At 47.1% G+C, this 19,096-nt stretch overlaps 1 protein-coding gene across 1 annotated transcript in view; it reads right to left on the bottom strand.

Annotated features, from left to right (window-relative positions):
• The window catches only part of RUFY1 (RUN and FYVE domain containing 1), a 1,926,102-nt gene that overhangs the window by 114,239 nt on the left and 1,792,767 nt on the right, over window positions 1-19,096 (bottom strand). Inside the window, exon 17 of the mRNA XM_069652681.1 lies at window positions 17,379-17,456. Coding sequence (XP_069508782.1) covers window positions 17,379-17,456 — 78 coding nt within the window. The remainder of the gene's footprint in view (window positions 1-17,378; window positions 17,457-19,096) is intronic.

The following is a 19,096-nucleotide window of genomic DNA, read 5'->3' as shown; positions in this document are numbered from 1 at the left end:
CCTCTCGGAGCACGTGTCCCAAATGATGCCCAGGAATGTCAGTCTGCGTGGGCTGCAGCTGTGACTTCTTGAGGTTGAGCGAGAAGCCCAGGTCGTGCAGTCTGTTCATAAGGGCATGGGAAGAGTGGCGAACCGCTTCCAGAACTGTAGCCCTGACAAGCCAGCCAGCCAACCTATGGGAGTGGAGGGGAGGAGGGAGGAGAGGCTGGGATACGAAGGCGGTACCCTGTGGACACTACGGAGAGGATCCAGGGGTCCATGAAATTCTGGCGCCAGAATTGTGCATGGAGAGCAAGCCTGCCCCCCACTGGAGACACGTGGACCCGGGGGCGTGTCATGCCTTCTTTCCCTCAGAGGCTGACGCTGAGGAGGGGGACTGAAAAAGCCCTTACTCCCCCCCACCCCCTTTTGTTGTTTTCTCCGGTTCTGAGCTGGCGAGCGGTCCGGCTGCCTGGATCTGCGTTCCTGGAAGCCGCGGAACCCTCCATATGTACGACCCTTTTCCGAGTGCTGCTGAGATTGGGTGTACAATTTGGGCGAGGTCTTTGTAAGAATTGATAAAGATTTTGCCGTTTGTGAGCTATTCTTCTTGTCCAGCTCTTTGTCCGTAGTGGAGTGGAAGAGGCCCCCCCCACCCCCCGAACGGTAGATCTACAATGCACTCCTGGATATCCGGGTTGAATTTCGTTGCCCGGAGCCAGGCTGTTCTCCTCATGTCTGTGGCAATGCGGAAGGCACGGCGTGAGGTATGGATATAAGCCACTGTAGACTCCTTGAGGTCATGCGCCAGAAGCTTGGCTTCCACTAGCCCCGCCTTAAAGCGTGATTGGCACTGGGTGGGGAGTTCCGGGAGGAAGTCCGCAATTTCCCACCATAACCGTTGGTTGGCGGCAGCCAGCATGGCATCTGCGTTGGCCTGATGAAGGTGCAAGGAGGTGTTGGAGTAGATCTTCTTTCTGTACGCCTCCAAGATCTTCTCCTCCTTGCCTAGGAGCGCAGCAGAGGAGGAGGCTGAGGACAACTGAGGCTTGGAGTATAGTGATGTCGCAGCGATCACCGAGGAGTGTGGCTGAGGATGGGTCGAGAGCAAGAGTGTATCCCCCTCCATCTGCCTGTAAATGGCGTCCAGGCCTCGGTTGACTGGCTGGACTGAGTGGGGCTTGAGCCAACCCTTCTTGGCCAGGGAGACTATATCGGTTTGCAGTGGAGTCCCTGTGTTGGCAGAGGGGCCTCTCGTGAGGACTTGTTCAACCTCAGGTCGGGGAAGGCCCTGGTACTTCCGGGAGGAGGAGGAGGAGGAAGAGGAGGAAGAGGAGGAGGAGGAGGAGGAGGACGAGGAGGAGGAAGAGGAGGAAGAGGAGGAAGAGGAGGAGGCAGAGGCTGGGGTACAGGGACTCCAGCATAGGGTGAGGAGTTGGCTGTGGAGCAGGAGGAGGCAGCTGCACCGGGTCCCGGGGGCCTGATGGAGGTGTTTGTACCCTGTCAATATGGACGCAAAGGAAAGTTGCCCTGTGTAAATGAAAGGTAGACTGTAGGCCACGTACCTGGTTGAAGCCAGTCCCACCTTGACACTCGTTCTTCACCGAATTCGTGGAATGGCATTGGACGGGTGCCCCTTTCTGGCACGGCGGCCATTTTGTCGAGCTGCCCGCCACGTGCCTGCGACATGTTGCACGGCCCGCTGGGCCGGCCTCGTCCAAGACTCTTGCGTGTGGATCACGAGGCCTTCCCTGTGACACCCTCAACCCGGGGGTCGGTAGGGCTGCGTTTAGGCACCTCCTCAGATGTATTTCCGTTGTTAGGGCTGTTAGGCAGAAACCTGTGCAGTTCCCTTAGGGAACACTGCAAAAGATTTAAGACTACAGGTGTTGGCAGTAAACCCACTTGGTAGCAGTCTGTACCACCCAGAATTACCTGGTAGCTGTGGCTGAGCAGTCAGACCTCTCTCAAGAAGAGTTAGGCAGTATGCAAAGTATACACAATAGGCACTCAGACACAATAATACAAGCAAACACTGACCAGAGCTTTGGTATCAAAGTATATAATTATTTATTTAAAAACACACGGTTTGAAACACTCCAGCACTCTTGTTGTAAAATATTCTAAACACAGTTACTATTGTAATATATACACCCCTTTTTCCTTATCAGATAGGTCACAGTAAAACACCACTTATTTTCATACAGAGGTGAGCGCTTAACTAGATGGCACTCCAATAGGTTTGTGAAAAAGGGAGGGAAAAAGACAGAATATGGAAAGGTACACCACTCTAAGATTCAGGAACACTGTTAGAAAGGCAGAAGAGCAAAAGTCACTCGTGAGCCAAAGTCCAAAGGCTGGGCCCACTCTTAGAGAGAGCAGAGCACAAATGCGCCCAAGATCACACAGTTACACTAGGCTGTGAAAGTCTTGCAGAGGGTTCAAAAAGAGTTTAGAGAGGCTTTAGGAAAGTTTAGCCAGGGTGTCCCAGGCTAACCCAGGTTCGAAAGCCGGGGGCTAAATCTACCCCGTACAGTCTGTAGCAAGGGAAGCCGGGCGGGACACGGTACCTTAAGTGGGAAGGATCCTCCAGCGGTGGCAGTTGTTCCTGGCAGTGGGTGCAAGTCGCGTTGTCGTCCAGGGGAAGAGAAGATCTCGACTGGGAGGAAAGATGAAGGTTGTTGCACTACCAGGGAAGAAACCAGCCGCGGAGTTTTCCGGTTAAAGGTGGTACCTTTGTTCGCGGTCGTGGTAAAACGTGGTATCCCGGTTGCCGGGGTACTTGGCACAGGCAAGGCGGCCACGAGATACGGCGGGAAGGCGAAAAGACGGTGAAACTGGTTATCCCCACCAGTCAAAGGAAGAAGACTCTCCGGCGGGAGATCTCCTCTGTCGTTGGGAAAAGTGGTGAGACGGTCCAGCAGGGCTCCACCGGTGGTGGTGTCGTGGCAGGTCGGCTCAGCTTCTCCCTCGTCGGATTCTTAGGTCCTGTGGCGACTTCTGAAGTTCCAGTCCCCAAAGCCCTGCTTTTATGCAGAAAACCCCCATTCACTCAACCTAGCTGTCACTCAAACATGCTAAGTGGTGAGCCGGCCAGCTCACCACTTGGGCCAATCAGGACGGAGTGCGACTTGAGTTGCCTAGGCAACTCAGTCCAGGGTGCCTAAATTCCCCTCCACCCCTCCTAAGTACCCCAGACAGAGTGGCACCACTTTGGAGGGCTTCTGTGGAGAAGCCCGCCAAAAAGTGGAACAAAGGGCTCGACTTGGGTTGGAGTCACAGAAGAGAACACAAACGCCATTTTAGAATCAAGTTTTGGCAAAAAATACCAACCGGGGAATTAATATTAATTAAATAAACCAGCGGTATGTTCGAGGCTACCGTAAATAATTAAATAAAGGTAGTAGCCTAAAACAATGGGAAATCCCATAGGAAAATATTCGCAGTTGAATATAAAAAGTAGTATCCACTGCCACCAGCCAAAACTCGATCAGGGGGGACGGAGACGTGCCCCCTCGACTAACAGACCCCGGGGCAATTGAATTTCCCCAGCCAGTACGTCCACAATATGATGGTTTGTACTGGTTCTGTTCAGAATTTAAGACTAGTAAAGTCAATGGTGACTTTACATGCCCTGGGAGACAGTAGTCAGTCCCAGGGTATGGAGTCTATACTGGGGGGTCACTATGACCCCCCTGTGTCACTGCACTGAGGGTGCTGTGTAACACATATCACAAAAACACATGAAGCCCTATGGAGTAAAAGACCCCATAGCCCATTAAACACATCTAGATTCAAAGAAACACACTGAAATCATGCCCAAGAGTGAGGGTGAAAGAGTCTCACTCTTGGCAGGAGAAAAAAATAAACTCCAAAAACCCAGCAAAGCTACTGGGGGACTCACTAGGTTAGGACATTCAGCCTAAACAGAGAATTCTCCCTAACAAGGGCGTAGCCCCTCCGCCATTGTGCCGATAAAAGAGCATAGCCCGTTGGGTGTAGACCCGGTACAAGAACCTTTCCGTTCCCTTAACACTGCGCCTGGGAGGATCCGAGGATCCCTTGACCCGAAGGCCGCTAGCTGTAGCAGCCTCAGTGCACATGCTAGTAGAATGACCTGGCTGGTCCCTCCTGCGTGGGAGAGTCCCTGGGAAGGAGTCTCCCTTGCGGGGTGCGCTGGAAAATATCGGCCCTACCTTGGGCCTGGTTCAATGCTTCACGAAGTTCTTGAGATCCTCTGGAGGCGACCTCTGTAAGAGCTCCCTCCACCTGGCTAGTCTGTTCTTCAGCGCCTTCGAGGACAGCGAGTCACACGCCGAACATGATTGCCAACCGTGGTCTTGGCAAAGGCAACGTAGGCAAAGGGCGAGGGAGTTGGGAAGAGCCCAGGATGGACACCTGCTGAACCCTGTAGAAGTCGACATGCGCTGGGGAGGAGGGTGATGTCTGAGGACTGAGTACCTGAATGATAGATAAGACGAAAAAAAGACAAAGAGAAGACTTATCTGTGCATGGAATTACATGGCCTAAACCAAACCCAGGAGTGCTGGTGAATTCGGCTTGTTCCTGTCGACGCAGAAAAGGGGACTGAGGTGTGGCGCCGGAGGGCAGAGTCAGGGCAGCGCATGCTCCCTGGGCCGTGCCTCTAAATTTAAAGGGGAAGAAGGTTTTTTTCTGGTGAAAAAGGTTCCGTCTCCCATCCCTTGGAAGGGACGCACGTACAGTATGGAGGAAATGGGGCGGGACTTAAGAGTATGCACTGTTGTAGATCACCCGGTCTGGCTGGCAGCCGTACAGCCCCAGGAACCTCCCTAAAGTTATTACATCAATGCTTGCATACCGGGGGTGCACCGATGGTCCACACAGGAACCCATTGAACGACCAGAGTCTATAGCAGAGGAGCCGGTTATAATAGCTGCAGCACAACACTTCTGTGATTATTCTTCTCCAGAAACTCACACCAGGGTGTATGGTTACTGAACTGCTCACACCATCTGTAGAGCCCTGAGGAGACGTTATGAGGCTCGACACTAGCCCCTGCACCATAGCCTTCATGCCCAGATCTCCCCAGACATCGCTCAGCCAGCAGGCAGACCCAAACATTTGTACCGTTTCCTCTCAGCTGCCGTCCTATGTGGGAGAGGTCAGTGAGCTTGGAGGAGACCTCTGCTCTCCAGATTGGAGGAGACCTCTGCTCTCCAGAACTGTGCTTAATGTATTGTACATACATAGATTAGATATTACCTAGCAGGCACCAGGTCACAGAAATATCCAGTTGCGCAGGTTGGGCTTAGACTCCAAAGGACTGTATTCCTGGTGGGGCAGTTGACACCTAGCCCCCAGAGATATGGTGCAGCAGGCAGGCAGGTCCAACCGGTACCAGTGGAGAGCATTAGCTGAACACCCTGTGAATCACCAGTTTGCTGTAAAGCATGCATGCATTTTCCGTTGTAGCTGAACATACATTTCAACAGCTGGGCCCTTAGTACTGCACATATAAGGTAGTGGGCATCTCAGTTGATGGCATATGTGGAAGTCGCACACGCTGTGCCAAATCTGCAGCCAGCAGCACGCATACCATCAGCTGCAATCACTGTGTACAGGGCCACAGCACAGTCCCAAAAAGCACCCACAGGCAGCGCATAAACTCAGGGAGCCAGTGACAGCATTTTCAGGCCAAAGGGTGAGCCAGGGATGGGGCACTTTGCAGTCTTCGCCTTCACTTCGCCGGAGGATCTTAGGGAGCGATCTTGTCGATGACGCACCTAGCCACGTTCCCTCTTAACACCTTTTTAATATAGGATTACATAGGATTATAAAAGACCTTTGCTCAGATGATAAAATATGTGTTAAAATGGAATGTGTAAACGTGTCACCAGCCTCTCCGAAAGTCGAGGAGATTCTGGAGCTCCCCCAACCTACCTCGAGAACTCTGAATCCTCACGGATGCCGGAAAAAGGCAGGAGAACACCTGGCGCCTTAAAGCAATTCCAGGCAGAGAAGTGGCGGACCGCACTCCAGCTGAGTCCCCCGGCAGCACGGCACAGTTGTCCCGGCTAGCTGTGGCCATAAAGTAATGGAGTAACAAAAAGGCAGGCTGGAGCGGAGACCTGTTGCTGGTTGCGCAGCGGTGGAAGGGAACGACCATCCCACATTATAAGATTGGCTTTGTAAGGTTTGGGACTTGGTGGCGCTGGAATGGGCATCATACGCAATTAACAATATGTGTCGACATTCACCCTCAACCTGTTGTCAGCAAATCTCCCCCTCAACCAAACATATGCAAACCAATAGATGCCTTTGAAATCTTTTCTAATAATAAATCTGGAAACCAACCAGCATTCATCAAACAGGCTATCAAACCCAGAAATACACGAGCGAAGGGCAAAAAGCAAACAGGCTCTCGTGCCTTTCTAAGGCACTGTAAACTCACGGGACTCAATGAAATAAACCCCGACTTAAAAAAGGGTACCATCAATGAGGAAAGAACTATTGAACCAATTGTGAATATTGATCCTGAACCACCCGCTAATCCGATTCAAGAGCATTCCAACTCTCCAGAGGAGGAAATAGAGGAGTTACTGAACCTTACTACTCACCTGAATCATGAAGCGTCAGACAACAACAATGAACCAATATTAATAACATTGGACGAATATCACACTGTGCAATCTGATGACTCAGTGACGATCAATCTAGATTGCGAAACCATCTCAGACGCAGAATCTTGTTATACAGGTGACATTACTGATATCTCGGATGCCCCCTCAATCTACTCGATCAACACATCACGATCAACTGATGATTCGATTTACAGTGAAACATATATCTCTGAAATGGAAAGAGAGACTCATGAAGTACAACAAAAAGGATTAAAGAAAAAATGTGCTACGGTTACCTATAACCTGCCACAACTTATTGATCCTTGGGAAAAAAAAGTGAAATACATCCTACGAGTAGCTTGTATTGAAAACAGACGACCGCAAATCACACTCAATAGGACTAACCTATTAAGACTATTTCAGGTATTTCCAGAATTAAAATCAATACAATCACAGGAAATTAAGACAGTGACCTTTGAATATGACGATGAGTTGGATAAAGTACTGATCGAATTTTACAACCCAGACACTATGAATTGGATTTTAAAGATGGCTGTTCCACTACTATCATTAGGATTTGCGTGTACAGAGGCTACCATAGATACAAAGAATATAATAAAAAAGACTCAGGATCATGCACGCTCACAGACCCAGACCAACGACTATACTGATGAACACGACGCTATCTATCCTTTTCATCGAGTCTATGAAGATACGATTCTGAACTCTACAAATAGTTCCGACGTTCGATCATAACCATTAACACAATCAACTCTACACACATGGACGCTATGTTCCTGGAACACAAGAGGATCATCTCATCTGTTTGAATCACTAGATCCTGTATTGGAATCCTCTCAAATTATATGTTTCCAAGAAACCTGGCTATCTCAGACACCTGTGTGTGATGGTTATATAACTGTTCTTAATCCAGCCATAAAAGGATCAAGAGGCCGACCATCGGCGGAACTATTAACGCTAATAAAAATATGCCCCTTGTGGAAAATTATTGAATCTGAAAACATCAACCCTTGGACTCAATTGATCATCATATCCATTGCAATAGAGGGTGACGTAAATCTGTCATCTTCAACTCAAACTCAATCACTGAATATGACGGCAATTATTAATGTATACTGGAATCCAATAGCAATAAATGATGCTAATTTTCTGGATGGCGTCTTCCTGACAATTGACAGAACAGCCGCAAAATTCCCCAAAATCAGTTTTATCATCTGTGGAGACCTCAATATACATTTGTATACTACAGAAGGCGAAAGGAGACAATTTCAACAAGAGCACAACGGTGGACAAAAGAAATCGCCATGAGGGACCTTGAACTAATAAATCAACCGCATGATAAACTAAACTGCTTGCTGCCAACTTGGGCAGCTAGAAAAACGACGGCAATTATTGACTACATATATCTGTCTTCAGATATTAACAATAAGCTAGTACGCTTCCAAGTATTCCCTACCTCCAAAAGTGACCACCTAATGCTTAAGATCTCAGTGGCAGGAGGAAATGCAACACATGCGACCACCCCCTCTACTTTGCTGGAAATAACAGGAGCAACACCCAGATTAAGAATCAGCAATAATCAGCTGGCTGCTATTCCACAGATTTTCCAACAAACACAGATGTCAGACAGAACCAAAATAAACTATGAATGGATTTTAATTCCATATCATACGAAACAATGCATGATAGAGAAACCAGTCCATTGTCATTATTACAACCCAGAAATAGCAGCAAAAAAAAGAATCTGCGGCAAAATATTCGGAGGTGGTCAAAGGATCCCACTGTAGAAAATCTCAAAAAGATCAAGAACGCCAAGCAAGCATATAGAAATTGGAACAAAACTAATGCGTCCAAGGTACAAAAAGACGACGCAGAAGCCACGCTAGCTACTTTGCGCAATAAAAATCTGAGATCCCTCTGGAATTTGCTAAATAGCAATCCAGGACAGCAGCATTTGATGGTAGCCAACGTCACAGAAAAGAACTGGATCGCACACTTTACAAATCTCTATAAATCTCGAAACCAAATTGAACACCTGGATCAATCCATTAGTACAAACACCTGGACTATTACTTGGGAAAAAGAGCAATTCATAGAGATGATTAACAATTTAAATGTATCAAGAGCACCCGGTCCCGATGGACTTTCCAATGCTGCCCTCAAACGAGACCCAGAGACTTGGGCAAATCTGTTGGATCACATTCTAACCTTGGTCAACGCATTAAAGATATTACCCACCACTTGGTCCAAAGCGGTACTGATACCGATCTATAAACAGGGCAATAGAGATGATCCCACCAACTTCAGACCCATTGCCCTGTTAGACCCTTTGGGCAAACTATTCGCAAGACATCTCCTTAAAAACTTGTCCGCTTGGGCCAAAGTGACCAACCGCTTCGATTCCAGACAAACAGGATTCACCCCAAAAGTAGGGACGAATGTGAACCTATTCATTTTAAATGTTCTAAAACGTGAAGCACTAACATCTAAAACCGCCCTCTATGCAGCTTTTATAGATCTGCATATGGCATTTGATGCCATAAACAGGAACATTCTGTGGAAAAAGTTGGCGAGTTGGAAATGCCCTCCAGAGATATTGGAACCCGTTAAGCTACTCTACTCCAGTACTATAATTTCGATTAGATTAACGAAAGAAGGAACCACCACTGATGAAATAACAACTTGGCACGGACTAAAACAAGGCTGTCCATTAGCAGCAACGCTATATAATCTATACACAGCTGACTATTCTGCCAATATCAAAACATACCTTCTGAACCCACCAAAAATCAATTCAGTGCCGATTTCATATTTGATGTATGCGGATGACATAGTCCTTCTCGATAAGACACCTGTAGGGCTACAGGAAAATCTAAGTATGACAGAAACATACTGTCACGCGCCGCGTTCCTTCCTGGCGTCTCTGGCCAAGGACCCGGGTTTACCATAGCCGAGCGCATAGCGCAGTCTAGTCTTTTCCCTTGGCTCATGCTTCCTATTTAGGCCCCGCCTTCTTTCAGCGCTTCGCGTTGCAACCCTTTCCGTCAGCTGTTCTCTTCGCTGCCGCTGTTGTGTACGCTCTCCTTCTCTCTAGTTCTGCTCTGCCTCCTCTTTTCTGGTTTTCACTCTTTGTACTCTGCTTCCCTTCCCCCTGCCGTGCCCCTCGGCGCCTTGCCCAGCATTGCTTACCTCTCTCCTCTCCCGGTCGGCTTCGCATCCTGTAGCCGGTATTTCCTCTCGAGCAACTTCCCACGGAGCTCAGCTTCCATCAGGACTCTGGTGCCTGCAGCAGGGGTTTTTTCTGCCGCTTGCGGCTTTTTCCCCTAGTTGTCCCTCCCGGGACTGGAGTCCCAGCGGGGTGCCTTTACCTGGCCTCCGCTGTGGCTTCGTCTCGTGGGAGACGCGGTCGACATACAAAGAGAGGAAAAGACTACTGGACCCGGAGATCCATCAGTCCAGACTGCAGCGACCACACAGGTGAGGAGGAGGGGGAGGAAGAGACGAATACTAGAGGTGCCATCGACCCGAAGCCTGACAGTTTGCAATGCCCACAATCTACAATGGCCACCCCTGAGCAGGTACAGGAACTGGTGGCAGCGGCCCAGAATCTCTCATTGGAGATGCAAAATATGAAAGCCGAGAACACCCTTATGAAACAGCTGATAGCCTCCCGGGAGCCACCTTCCATAGATCTGCCTCCCATGGCTCTCTCTTCGGGCAAGTTCGAGGGCTCACCGAAAAGGTTGAGAGAGTTTCTAGATGCCTGCACAGTATATTTTACTTTCAGGCCCCGCTCCTATACCTCCGACCAGGCCAAGGTCGGCTTTATGATTTCTAATATGTCAGGTAATGCCCTAGCTTGGGCTACTCCTCTGGTAACCAGTTCTGATCCTGTGCTACAGGACTATGGGGCCTTTTTGGGACCTCTCAAGAGTACTTTTGAAAGACCTGAAGTCGCCATGTCAGCAGGGGGAAGACCTGCTGGATGTTCGACAGGGATCCTCTGACGTGCAGTCATATATTTCAACATTTAAAAGGCTGGCCTTGGAAACTGGCTGGTCGGAACAGTCTCAGATAATTTTGTTCCGACGAGGTCTTAGAGAAGATCTAAAAGACGAATTGGCCCGCTCTCCTCGCCCCGAATCACTAGCTGCTTTAATGACAGCTGCCCTTCAGATTGAATTTCGTATGATTGAAAGAAGACAAGAGAAACGACGAAGCCGATCTTTCTTCCCTGGGGGACCCCCTCCTCCTCCTACTTCATCCAAACAAACTGAAGAACCAATGCAGATAGGTGCTACACGCCGCTCTCTTACTCCCGAAGAAAGGAAGAGAAGGAGGGAGCAAGGCCTATGTGCTTATTGTGGATCAGACCGACACTCTGTAAGGAATTGTCCTGAATTATCTTCCAAACAGTCGGAAAACGAACACCCTCGATCCTAGAAGGGACGGGATGTCGAGGGGTGCTGTATAGTCCCTATGTTACCATGTCAATCGGATCATCTGACTCCTCCCAAGATTCTCGCCTCATGGTCATCACTGTACAAATTATCATCGTGGAGATCCAGATTGAGGCTTTGGCTCTCCTGGACTGTGGAGCCGCCGGAAACTTTCCTGACACTCTATGGGTCAATCAACTGGGAGCTAAGCGCATAGACCGACTGGAAGGATAGAAGGTGGAGGACGTGGATGGCAAACCGCTGAGCTCTGGCCTTATTACCCAATCTACAGAACCATTATTGCTCACCATCCACCAACACTCAGAGTATAACATTTGGCATCATTCGAGCAGCTCATTTCCCTCTCGTTGTGGGTATTCCTTGGCTCCGCCAGCATAATCCCTACATTGATTGGGCCTCCAACCGTCTAGATTTCTCCTCTACCTACTGCCAAAGACAGTGCTTGCAGGGCGTCAATTACCAAACAGTGAGGACGTATTCTAGTAAGCCTGCTGCTACAGTTGGAGTCCATACAATTTCGCAGATCCTGGAGGATTTTGATGCAGTCTTTGCTGACTCTTCTCCTTTGGAGTTACCCCGCCATACACCTGAAGATTGTCCCATAGACCTGACACCTAATGCTTTGGTACCCTTCGGCAAGATGTTTGCGCTATCGGTGAAGGAGAACGATGTCTTGAGGAAATATTTGGATGACAATCTTTGTAACGCTCTCATCCGGCCGTCTAAATCACCTGCTGTAGCCCCACTGTTTTTTATTCCCAAGAGGGGTTAAACTGATCTGTGACCGTGTATCGACTAAAGAGGTCTTAATAAAGTAACTAAGAAGGACCGCTACCCCATGCCTCTGATCCCAGATATACTAGCTACAGTCCATAGATGCTACAATATTCTCCAAATTAGACCTACAGAACGCCTACCACCTTCTCCGCATTAAGAAGGGGGACAAATGGAAGACTGCATTCAGGACACCCTTTGGCCTCTTCGAATACCATGTAATGCCATTTGGGCTTGTAAATGCACCGGCTGTCTTCCAAAGATTTATGGACCGCATGTTCTCCGACCTCTTGTTTATTTCAGTGGTTGTTTATCTCGACGATATCTTGGTCTTCTCCAATAACTTGCTTGACCATACCAAACATCTTACCGAAGTGCTGACTCGACTCAAATGTAACCATCCTTTGGCTAAGAGAGAGAAATGCCTTTTTGGGGTCTCTTCTGTTCCCTATCTTGGATTTATTCTGTCACCTCATGGGATGCAGATGGATAAGAGCAAGGTAGATGCCATCCTTCACTGGCCGGCCCCTACCTCAGTAAAAGAGGTACAGAGATTATTGGGTCTAGCCAACTTTTACCGACGGTTCATAGCAGGTTTCTCGAACATTGTTTTACCCATTACCAACCTGTTGAAGAAATCCTCCGGACCGTTCACTTGGAATTCAAAGGCTGAGGATAGTTTTCGTCGTCTCAAGGAGCAGTTCTGGCAAGCACCCATTCTACGGCAGCCTGATCAGACTAAGCAATTTATTCTAGAGACCGATGCTTCGTCCGCCGCCATAGGGGCAGTTCTTCTTCAAGATCACCAAGGCATAGAACATCCGGTGGCCTATCTGTCAAAGACGCTTACCGAGAGTCAGCGCAACTATTCTGTTATAGAGAAAGAACTATTAGCTATGAAAAAGGCATGTGAGGAATGGAGACATCTGCTCCAAGGTAAAACCTATCCTTTTATCATAAGAACTGATCACAAAGACCTACAGGTGCTACAATCTATGGATTGTATTAACTCCAGACAGGCCGTTGGGCACATTTCTTTTCTCAATATAATTTCCTAATTACTTACATACCTGGAAGTCAAAACACATTGGCTGATGCCCTCTCCAGGAAGACGTACGGCTCTAAGCATCTCACCGGCTCTCTGGAGAAGATGTTTCCTAGAAACAAGATCGTGAGCACCCTTTCTTCTTTCTTGCAGCAAGTCAAGGAAGCAACAGTTGGTCACCAAGAACCGTTTGGCATAATCAAGAGAGATGGTTTGATGTTTAAGGGACACCAGCTGTGGATACCTTCTAAGGAACTTCAAAACAAGGTCCTTTCGTGGTGCCATGATCACGAAACACCCGGACACAGGGGGCAAACTAACACTCTGGAGCTAGTCCAAAGGACTTTCTCCTGGCCCCATCTTATTAAGGATGTCAGGCGATTCGTTCAGACCTGCGCCATTTGTAAACAAAGCAAATGTTGTACTCAAAAACCGGTGGGCCTCTTGCAACAAGAAGAAGTACCTGCTCATCCCTGGAGCCATATTTCAACCGACTTTATTGTGGATCTACCGCTCTCACAAGGCTGTTCCTGTATCCTTGTTACTATAGACTCTTTCATCGAAATGGCTCATTTTTCACCACTCTCGGGCCTGCCCACTGCAGAAACCATGGCTCAGGTTTTCGTCAGGGACATTTTTCGTCTTCACAGTCTCCCGGACAAGATTGTGTCGGACCGCGGGAGCCAATTTGTGTCCCGGTTCTGGAAGTCCTTATGTAAAAATCTAGGCATCGAGAGGGCTTTGTCATCAGGTTACCACCCGCAGACGAACGGGCAAACAGAGAGGTTAAATTCGACTCTGGAACAATATCTGCGGTCTTATATCAATGCTGAACAAGATAATTGGGTGGCTTTGCTGCCCACAGCCGAGTTTGCATATAATAATTCCAGACATTCGGCCATTAAGATGTCGCCTTTTTACTGTTCCTATGGTTATCACCCTTGTTCTATAATCCCTCGCTCGCCTGTCCATTCCTCACTGCCACACGTGGAAGATGTGTTGTCTCGGCTGAAGGAAGCCCAGAGAACAGCTTCATTAAGCTTATCTGAGAGTCTCCGGGGGTACAAACAACAAGCTGATGGGCACCGTCGGGATGTCTCCGATTGGAAGGTGGGCTCCAAGGTGTGGCTTTCCACCAAATTCCTCCCACACTGGTCTGGCCCCTCCAAACTATCTCCACGGTTCCTGGGCCCCTTTTCCATCGCAGCCAGAATAAACCCAGTGACCTTTCGCCTTAACCTACCTCCTTCCTTGAAGCGGGTTCACCCTGTTTTTCATGCCTCCTTATTGAGGAGTGCGGATAATTCCCGGGTTGCCCGTACCTCTCCCGTTCCTGTACCCGGGAACATTAATGAGGAATATGAGGTCTCAAGCATTCGAGATTCCAGGTATCACAGGGGTCGCTTAGAATACCTTGTCCATTGGAAGGGTTACTCCAGTGCTGAAGACTCCTGGGAGCCTGTCTCTCATATCCACGCCCCCATCCTCCTCCGGAGGTTTCATAGGGGGCATCCAGGGAAGCCCGGGGGTTCTCAGTATGGGGGGGCATACTGTCACGCGCCGCGTTCCTTCCTGGCGTCTCTGGCCAAGGACCCGGGTTTACCATAGCCGAGCGCATAGCGCGGTCTAGTCTTTTCCCTTGGCTCATGCTTCCTATTTAGGCGCCGCCTTCTTTCAGCGCTTCGCGTTGCAACCCTTTCCGTCAGCTGTTCTCTTCGCTGCCGCTGTTGTGTATGCTCTCCTTCTCTCTAGTTCTGCTCTGCCTCCTCTTTTCTGGGTTTCACTCTTTGTACTCTGCTTCCCTTCCCCCTGCCGTGCCCCTTGGTGCCTTGCCCAGCATTGCTTACCTCTCTCCTCTCCCGGTCGGCTTTGCATCCTGTAGCCTGTATTTCCTCTCGAGCAACTTCCCACGGAGTTCAGCTTCCATCAGGACTCCGGTGCCTGCAGCAGGGGTTTTTTCTGCCGCTTGCGGCTTTTTCCCCTAGTTGTCCCTCCCGGGACTGGAGTCCCAGTGGGGTGCCTTTACCTGGCCTCCGCTGTGGCTTCGTCTCGTGGGAGACGCGGTCGACCTACAAAGAGGAAAAGACTACTGGACCCGGAGATCCATCAGTCCAGACTGCAGCGACCACACAGGTGAGGAGGACGGGGAGGAAGAGACGAATACTAGAGGTGCCATCGACCAGAAGCCTGACACATACATGAAAGAGAACGAACTACAGATCAATACCAAAAAAAACAAAACTATAATTGACTACCTATCGAAATACGAAATTTGGAAATAAGATATCAAATTTTACACTGGATAACAAGTCACTGGCTAATGTATCTACTTTCAAATACCTGGGCGTTGTGTTGAACCAACATAAGATAGAATTAGCCTGGGCAATCACTTTAGAGACTAAAATTCAATTGTTGGCTCGACAAGGGGTGATGCTTCATAAGCGTTTTGGCAAATTTTTGCTGAATCCAATTATAGCCTTCTATCGCCAGAAAGTCGTCCCTATAATTATCTATGGGAGTGAAGCTATGATTACATCTACCCTCATAAACTGGCAAAAGCTTGAAGCTTTATTTTTGGCGCAAGATCTTGCATCTCCCCAAGAACTTTCCTATGCCACAAATTCGCTTTGAAGTAGCATTGCAATCACTCGCCTCATTAGTTCTCTGGAAACAGCTAGATTTCCTACGAAAAATCATAAATGGAGAACAAACATCTGCTTTACAAATCCTACAGGAAATCCCTCAGGCGATGAATAATACAGTGCTGAAACAGTGGAAGTCACGACTCTTCTTGGCCACGACAAAAGAAGACATTACGGTTGAAATGCTTATCAAACGACCACAACGTGCAAAGGTTAAACTGCAACGTAATGATTGGCAGAAAACATCAGAAGATAAAACGAGGTATAACATGAATTTACTTTCATCATTTGATACACGAGCTCTGAATGAACTGCCTCAGTATCTCACACTTTTTCCTGAACTTCGTTTCAACATTCTCCCGACACGACAAAGACTAGCTCACATTCGTAAAATACCAAAAGATGAACAATTCTGCCGATACTGCAAGGACATAGATGCCATAGAATCCCTTAAACATCTAGTCATGGTATGTCCCGAATTATCTGCCAAGAGAGCCCTTTACGGGGGAGCATTTAACATCGCCCAGCAACAAGAGGAAGGAGATAACAGATGGCTTAAGCTGCTTGAAGGCAAAAACAAAAAACTAATTTTCACAATTGTTCAATTCTTGATTGACATTTTAGAATATAATCAAATCTGAAGTGCTCTTCTTGCTTTTGTGTTGTTGTCTGCACCTTTTTTAAACGTTGTAAATTAATGAAATGTATATGAGAATTTAAATGAAAAGTTTATATATAAACTGTATCATTTAAAAATAAAAAGAAATTAACAATATCTTACCATGCTTCGCCAGAGACTGGGGGGAGGTATTGACCTTCTTGAAGGAAAACTTTAGAGTCCAATGGTGCCCTCAGCGCTTGAAATCGTTGGAGATAGATTAGATAGGCGGAAGAATATACAACCCCTACCGGACATCAACTTCTTTTTGGCCAGGGAGGGGTTCAGGGAAGGGCAGGGTGGAGGGTTATGGAGGGTTATGAAGGGTTAAGGTTGTTGCACCTTTTTGGTGTTTGTTGAAAATTAATAAAGAACATTTTATAATACATAATGGATTGAGATAAAATAGCTTTTTTGTTTGTCCATATTCTAAACCAAAGTACATTTGGTTTGAGTTGGAGCTCATCTTCTAGGAACAGTAATCCCAATTCAGTATGGACTGCAAAGTTAGGAGCTGAGGTTGGGAGGCCCAATAGTCTCTTAAGAAAAGCATTTTCTTCAGTCTGCATATTTGCCAAATTTGAATGGCCCCATAGCCTTGCTCCATACTTTGCTATCATTGATCCTCGAAAGTCACGGTTCCAGCCATACTACAAGGGAACTGGGCATCAGCAGATTGCTACACCACACAGCTTAAACAAGGAGGAATGGCTATGCCTGGCGGGTCGTCCTCTCCTACACACTCATGAAGCAATGGCAATATGTGCTGCAAATAATTCAAATACTTACAGGCTCATTGTTATCTATCATATGAAGCTGAAGTTATTTTTAGTAAGAAGATGAGGTCCTCTTCAGATATCGTGCTTCCCCTAATTCAGTGCCTTTGACCAACTTCAGCCAGTGCCATTCACAGAATTGAAGGAGAGGAAGATGCATCCTAAGCTCAATGCTGTGGATGCCTCTATGCATTAAATAGGACTTCACATCTTGATGTAGAAGAACTCGCTCAAAAAATGTCATGAGATACCTTCTTGCAATCTTCCAAAATGGGTAATCAGCAATGTAATTAATATTTTAGAATCCACTCATTAAAAATATGAATTCCTATGATCTATAAACATGCTCTTATAGGTTTTCACTAGGCCACACAATTCAAAAAATGTTCAACAAATGCATCTACTAATTCTACAAAAGTACCTTTCTCCTTGAAATGGAGAATTCCCTGTGACATTGTTTACACTGCATCACTTCATCATCCTTTAACCAGGTGTGACCCTAAGGAAGAAGAAACATGTTACTTAATTGAGATTTGGCATACATGTTTGTGCTTAGAAAAAGGAACATGACAATACGCAACAAGAACTGTTATTCTCTGCCAGTCCTATGTCAGTATCGGAGTTCATCAAAACCTTTCTGGTTTTGCAAGCACTACACAGGCTGTTAAAACAGTCCCTTCTCCCGATTAAATGCAGATTGTACGTTATATGTTGAAAATACTGCCAAAACAGCTACAATCATCCCAGGAATATCCATTCAGCAAAGGTTGGTTTCTTGAAAGGCAGACTGACACCAGATAAGGGCCCAACAACCTGTCACATGTTATTACATTTATTTTTATTGACCATTATCTTTATATAGTTACAATAGTTCCATAGCGCAGAATCACAATATGAAACATACAAAGAAGAAAACAAAATAGAAGAATACAAATAATATACAATTGAGGAGGATGAGTTCAAAGATGAAAGTATGGGTATCACAACGGATACACATTTACATCGTATGGGAGATCAGGAAATGTCTGCTTTCTCAGCAAGCCAACCACATTCTAATTAGAAGTGTTCATATAATTAATTAGGGATGTAATCAAGCAACCAGCGGTATGAGCAGAAAAAGGATACATGAAGGAGCATCATGAGGCTAACGCAATGAAAACACTATTGCAGCCAAGGATGGGTATGTATCCGGCAGTATTAGCAAAACATGTTGCAGTATCCCCCATTCCATTGAACCACTGCCTCAATCACCCTCCTCAGCAGATTGTCATGGTGCCTCTTGCTCAGTTGTAGCCTAAACAGTGATCTTCCTCTGCAAGTCAGATATATGTTGGGTGCGTGATGTCAATCTGTGTGCTACTGCCCTTTTCACAAGCAGTACATCGAAGTTGATGAAGTTATGTTCTCTTTTGTGGCTTTAGGGGTTATGCACTATAAACACATCTCAGCGGTTGCTAATCGAGGCTTTACTGTGGCCCGTTCCAATACTTCCATGACACCAGCACTTCTCTATTTGCGGACAAGACCATAGCACATGACTAAATGGGGTGCCTTTGGATTGGCATATGGGACAGACATCTTTTTTGGAAGTGGCTAATTTATGTTGTGGAGTCAAATGCTGCATGTAGCACATTATATTATTTGTGGGTGTGTAAAAATGCTCTTCAACAACCTACTGCCGGCCATTCCCTCACCAAATAATGTTCCCATTTATCTTGAATCTTGAGACATAGCAAAGTTTTGCCCACGTATTAGGCATGCCGCTAAATGGTAATTGGTTTGATATGAGATTCCTATGCATCATTGCAACAAATAGGTCTGATTCCTTTGATTCATCTAGGAAGCCTGGCTAGTTCTTCCTCGCCATTCTGCCGAGTCCAGCACATACAAAAACAACAACTCTGAGGTACATTGTAATGTGCCCTTATTTCGTTGAAAGCCATGCTTTCCAACACTGATATAGATCCTTGCAGTGTGTGCATCCGGTCGCTTTGCAGCACTGTAAATTAACAGAGCGAGCAGCTACACCAAACTTACATAGATAGTATATGGGGCATTGCTTAGCATAAAAGGGACTATTCTGTAATGTACTGCGAGTTATTGCCCAGACTTTCTCTCCCAGAGAGATCTGGTCAGGAA

The sequence above is a fragment of the Ambystoma mexicanum genome, chromosome 3p (genome assembly GCF_040938575.1).
Source record: "Ambystoma mexicanum isolate Mex_15411 chromosome 3p, UKY_AmexF1_1, whole genome shotgun sequence".
NCBI classification, from domain to species: Eukaryota; Metazoa; Chordata; class Amphibia; order Caudata; family Ambystomatidae; genus Ambystoma; species Ambystoma mexicanum.
The sequence above is the reverse complement of the archived record's forward strand: the minus strand, read 5'-3'. Positions and strand labels throughout refer to the sequence as shown.